The 5,474-nt window shown below is 40.4% G+C and overlaps 1 protein-coding gene across 2 annotated transcripts in view; it reads right to left on the minus strand.

Moving 5' to 3' along the window:
• Positions 1-4,886, minus strand: part of NCAPD3 (non-SMC condensin II complex subunit D3) — a 73,351-nt gene extending 68,465 nt beyond the window's left edge. Inside the window, exons 1-3 of one of the 2 annotated variants that reach the window (XM_043579856.1) lie at positions 4,730-4,886; positions 2,438-2,592; positions 805-967 (exon numbers count right to left, since the gene is read on the minus strand). In XM_043579856.1, coding sequence (XP_043435791.1) covers positions 805-967; positions 2,438-2,592; positions 4,730-4,793 — 382 coding nt within the window. In that variant the 5' untranslated portion in view covers positions 4,794-4,886. The remainder of the gene's footprint in view (positions 1-804; positions 968-2,437; positions 2,593-4,729) is intronic. The other variant, XM_043579857.1, reaches the window with a different exon arrangement.
• Between the last annotated feature and the right edge of the window lie 588 nt (positions 4,887-5,474).

A 5,474-nucleotide genomic window follows, 5' to 3' on the forward strand; every position in this document is an offset into this window, starting at 1 on the left:
CAGCCCATGAGCGCTCTGACAATAAGGGAAGTAGAACAGTGCTCATAAATAGACTCCTTTCCTGTGCTTTCCTTCATCAAGCATTACTAGCTATTCTCATGTTTTCTTTATTAGAATGGTTTTAACCTATTTTTCCATATCTGCATAGGAGAGAGATATATATATAACACAATGACTCTCCAGCAGTCTTTCTCAGTCTGGACGGGCAGTCAGGAGATGAGTGGGTGGTATCAGGTTTTTATACTAGATGGTGGTGGGTGGGAATGGAGCTCTTATAGCTTGGAAACAAACCCCTTCAGCCTTATCCCTCTGATATTAATCGTATTAGGTTATAGACACAGCATATTACAAAACAAACACACTTAAAGAAACGAGGCTTGGGGCGCCTGGGTGGCTCAGTCGGTTGAGTGTCTGACTTCGGCTCAGGTCATGATCTCACAGCTTGTGAGTTCGAGCCCCACGTCAGACTCTTTGCTGACAGCTCAGAGCCTGGAGCCTGCTTCTGTTTCTGTGTCTCCCTCTCTCTCTGCCCCTAACCCACTTGCATTCTGTCTTTGTCTCTCTCAAAAATAAATAAACACCAAAAAAAAAAAAATTTAAAGAAACAAAGGAAACACATTTCTTGAACACCTATAACAAGCCATGTATTTCACAGACTCATTGTATTTAATTTTTAGAACAACTCTATAAGATGGGTTGCCCCTGCCTCATTTTATAAGTGAGAAAAAGAAATACAAGAGTTCAAAACAATGTAGAAATTTAAAACAAAAAACATATTTATCTTATGATCAAATATATACATACCTGGTACTTCCAGCAGCAGAAAATAAAGCCCAGCAGCATGAAGGCCATACTGTCGATATTGCACACTGACACTTTTCTTATGGACTGTTTGAACAAAGTGATAGAACAATGCCACCAGTGCCCTGTGAGAAATACTGTTTTCAATGAAGAAGGTCCATATGCTCTGTGGGGAGGGAGAAACATAAAAGCCAATAATTAGAGAAACTGGAAAATCTCCTATTATTTAATTTTTGCAAGTATTTAGTACCTTATTTAAAAAAAAAAAAAAGACCAACCTGGCTCCTAATTCTAAATGTTTGCTATCTTCTAAGGGATTGAAAAAAAATTAAAATGTAGTATTCAAAATTATAAAAATAAATAAGTACATAAGAAATTTAAATAATTAGATATCAAAATAATTTGGGGATAGGTTTAAAGCATATAGATTTCTGAAATTATCATAGCCAAAAACTATAGTAAGACCTTTAGGATAGCCTATATTTGTGTTTACTCAAAGAAGTTACCTATCCAGATATATTAAGTGTACTCAAAATCATTTATCACTCTAATTACTAAATGAAGAAATTAGAGCTGTTTACTTAAATGTAAATCTCTATGGGCAACGGGAACAGGAAAAGAAATACCTGAAAGTTTCTCCCTCAGCAGATTTCATAAGTAGCCAAGGTGAGAAAGGAAATATACCCTAGACTATAAACCACTATTTTATTAATTGTATCGTGGTTCCATGTTTTGCCAATTAAACACATGATAAGGAAACGGGTTATTTCTATAAACCAAACACCAGGGAACTAAATATGATTTATCCTGGAGTACCTTGAAAAAAACACAGGCCCACAGATGTTCAAACAATCAGACCCTATACTTGCTGCTCCCCTGAAGACAGGGAAAATGGCAAGTAATGCCTTGGCTTAGCTACACTAGTTAGCATGTGCCACTTTTACGGAAGAGCCCATTTAAAATCCTGTCAGTACTCTGCATTCTTTCACCATGAAACTTCTGGAAGAAATCACCTCCTACCTTTATAGTAGTTACCTCCTCATTCCTAATGCCACTTCAGCTCCACCCCACTTCCCTGTAACTGTGACCTTACAGGTCACCAAGGATGATCCAATCACCTCTGAGGGGTGACTGTGCCTGCCCATGACCTCTGCAGCACGTGATACCTGGCCACTTCCTGGTCTTCATATCAACACTCTCCACACTCCGACTGAGCACCTATAGGTCACCCTCAACCAGCTTTTTTAAACTTGTCCTGTCCTCTTCTCTTCCTCCCTGACCTCATGCATTGTTGCACTTCATCCATCACCTTGACTCAGAATTGAGAGGACTCTATCTATTTTATTAAATCTTCACTTCTTTCCTAGTCTTCCAATTCACATTTCCAGTGACCCGTTACATCTCTCTAAGAATTTCCTAACAGAATCTCACATTCCAAAGCCTAAATCTGAATTTCCCCACTTGACTTAGCTCTTAGCTACTAGGATTTTCTAACAGACGAACCACATTCTTTATGCTATCCTTACCATACTCCTTATGAACTGTATACTAAAAAGGCTAAGCTTCAGATTATAATGACTTTCATCTTCCACTTCTAACACCTAAAGATGGCTGGTTCGATTTTTTTTTTTTTTACCTCTGTAGATCCATGTTCTTCAGTAGCAAAGGGAAAAACACTTTCATATAGTTTTATAAATGCATTCAGTCCAGACTCTATGATTTCTGCTTCTATGCTGGGATCCAAAGGTTCGGTCTCTGTAAAATCCAGTTCCCACACTGTGTCCACCCATTCTAGTGGGAAAATGCAATGAAATCAATAACTTTTCTATCACAAGTAAAACACCAATCATTTTAGACACCAGGCACGTTCAAAAAGAAAAAAGGAACTAGTCATAATTCACCTAGAATTATACAATAGAAGTGTAGCATAATTAAACAAAAGCAGAAAAGGTTAAAAAATAGTTTTTAAATCAGAACTGACAGCTGCTAAAAGATTGATCATCTTCTGAAATTATCAAGAAGGAACACACATTTTAGATATGACAGCCTTATGGAATGACACATCAAAACACTAATGATATGGCTACCCCATAAGTTCATTCTGGAGAAAAGAGAGGTTAATAAAAGAATGCCTCAGATGTCCCTGTGTGAAACTCTTACAATCAAGTTAATAAACCCAAATAAAGCGTATAAGCACAAAGGGACATGTGAAACAACTGACAGTTTACCACAATTTAATTATTCATTCACTCTTTCCTAATCATTCTCCTAATACGATCTTCTTCCTAAAAACGTTCTATCTTTTCCTGTCTCTTTCTTTCATATATTCTCCCATTTATTTTATATGCATATTTTTAAACATATACCAGTATTTTTACTTTATTTCTGGATTACACCTACCCAAGTCTCAATGAAAAAAGAAAAGATCTGGTGTCAGGAAATGAAAAAATTCAGGGGAGCCTTGGTGGCTCAGTCAGTTGAGTGTCCAACTCAGGTCATGATCTCACAGTTCGTGAGTTTGAGTACATCAGGCTGCTCGCTGCTGTCAGCACAAAACCTGCTTTGGATCCTCTGTGCCCCTCTCTCTCCACCCCTCCCCTGTACTCTCTCTCAAAAAAAATTTTTTTTTAATAAATGATAGCTACTATTATTATTTTTACGATGGATCAGTGTTAAAACAGTAACAGGTATGTAAAACACTACACAGCATAACAGAAAATATGGGAGAGGTGGGAAGGATGACAGAGGTGGGAAGAATGATTCTGCTTCAATTGGATCTAAATGTGGGAGTTTACCAGGGAAAGAAATGCAAAAAAAAAAAAAAAAAAAAAAATGCATCCCAGACAGAGGGAACTAAGAGAAAGAAAGTATAACCTATTTAAAAATGAACAAAATAGTTATAGCACTCAGTCTTCGCGTGAAGGGGGAGAGTCATTATTAGTATTCAGCAGTTACTATGTGCCAGGTATTAAATTAATCTTCACAAAACTGTGAGGTGGATATTATTTTAATCCCCATTTGACATGTAAGGAAACTAAGGCTTAGTTAGCAAGGTTAAGCGTCTTGCCCAGTGATACAGAGATGGTAAGCTATGGAACCAATCCCACCCACTATTTTGACTCAAAAGGTTAAGCTCTTAGAAAAGAACACTGCAGTGAATGGTGAAAGCTCTTACAGGGTATGCCAAAGATTTGGTATTTATTTAACAAATAGAAGGGTAACATTAAAGGTTTAAAGACCTGACAGGGTGACGTTGGTGTTTTCAAAAGTGACCCCAGTAGAGATGCGGGGAATGGGCTGGAAGAGTTAGCATGAGAAAGCTGCTTGGATAATTCAATTGCATAGGTTGCCCATAATAAGGGCTTGCTGCTGGACAGCAGCATCAGGAAAAGGAGCAAGGAGGACCCGAGAGACATCTCTGAGGGGAGGACAACCGGTGGTTGTAAGCATGAAAGATGAAGGAAGAATGTTATGACTCCCAGGTTTGTGGATTGGCTGCTACCATTAGCTGGCTTCAGGAATCCAGTTTCACGCATGTGACGTTTGAGGTGCCTGTGAGACATCCATTTAAACCAACGAACATGAACTTCAGGAAATAAGTCTGAACGAAGAAATAGATTTGCTATGTAAAACCACAAAAATGGATGAGGCTGTCGGTGAAGATTTGCAGAATAAGCAAGGCCGAGAAAACATGCAAAAGAACTAAAAGACCAGACAATATAAGCCCCCCCCCTTTTTTCGTTCCTTTACTAGGTTGAGCCCCTATTCAAGAGCTGGCTTGCCAATGCCCTAGAGTGCACAGACCTGGAGATCCCAGAGTCTGCCAAGAGGAGGGCCCCACCCCCACCCCAAGCCCGGGCAGAGGAGCACCGCAGTGGCAAAGCACCACAGTTCGGCCTCCCCGAGACTCACGGCCTCGTTTTCTCACCAGGGCTGAGATCCAACGGGCACCAGGGCTGCAGGCCACTCCCAAGGCCCGGCAGAGCCACCATTATCTCCCAAGAACCGGCTAGCCACCGCGGTGGTCAACTTTCAAAGCTCGCTCCCGCGCGCGCTCCAAGACGTTCCTGCGGACCAATCACAACGTGGTGGAATTTCCCACCGACTAATCATAGCGCTCAGCCGTTTCCACTCTATTAACCAATGAACAAGGTCTTCTTACCGCATGCGCAAAGAATGGGGCGGATAAGGGACTGTAGACTGAACCAAGGTTCCACGGGGTGATTTTTTAGGTTTCCCTTTAAGTTGGGGGGCGGGGGTCAATAATTAAGTTAAAGCTTAATAGAGTTTTTCTCGCCTTATATTTTTTAATGGGACGACTCTTTAAAGAGAATTTAAGACAGGAACCTTCGTGTATTAAATGTCACCTTTGCCCCCCATCAAGCGACATTTCCCGTGAGTGTCAAAGGGCTACCTTTACCCTGTCAGACAGCGATCGAACGTTGTATATATTCGAATGTGGATGGTAGCCTAACGTTTATCGAACTAAAACAATAAAGGAAAACAAACAAACAAAAAAGTACTCAGAAAGTGTATCTGCAGTTCTTTTAATTCTACCGGACGTCTGGCCCCAAATTCTGGCAAAACGCCGTAACTGCCATGTCAACTAAGGGAAAGGCCGGCCGCCCTTTCTACCACTGCACATGCGCTGTGAGCACACCTTCCGGCAGCCG

This window comes from Prionailurus bengalensis, chromosome D1 (assembly GCF_016509475.1).
Source record: "Prionailurus bengalensis isolate Pbe53 chromosome D1, Fcat_Pben_1.1_paternal_pri, whole genome shotgun sequence".
NCBI classification, from domain to species: Eukaryota; Metazoa; Chordata; class Mammalia; order Carnivora; family Felidae; genus Prionailurus; species Prionailurus bengalensis.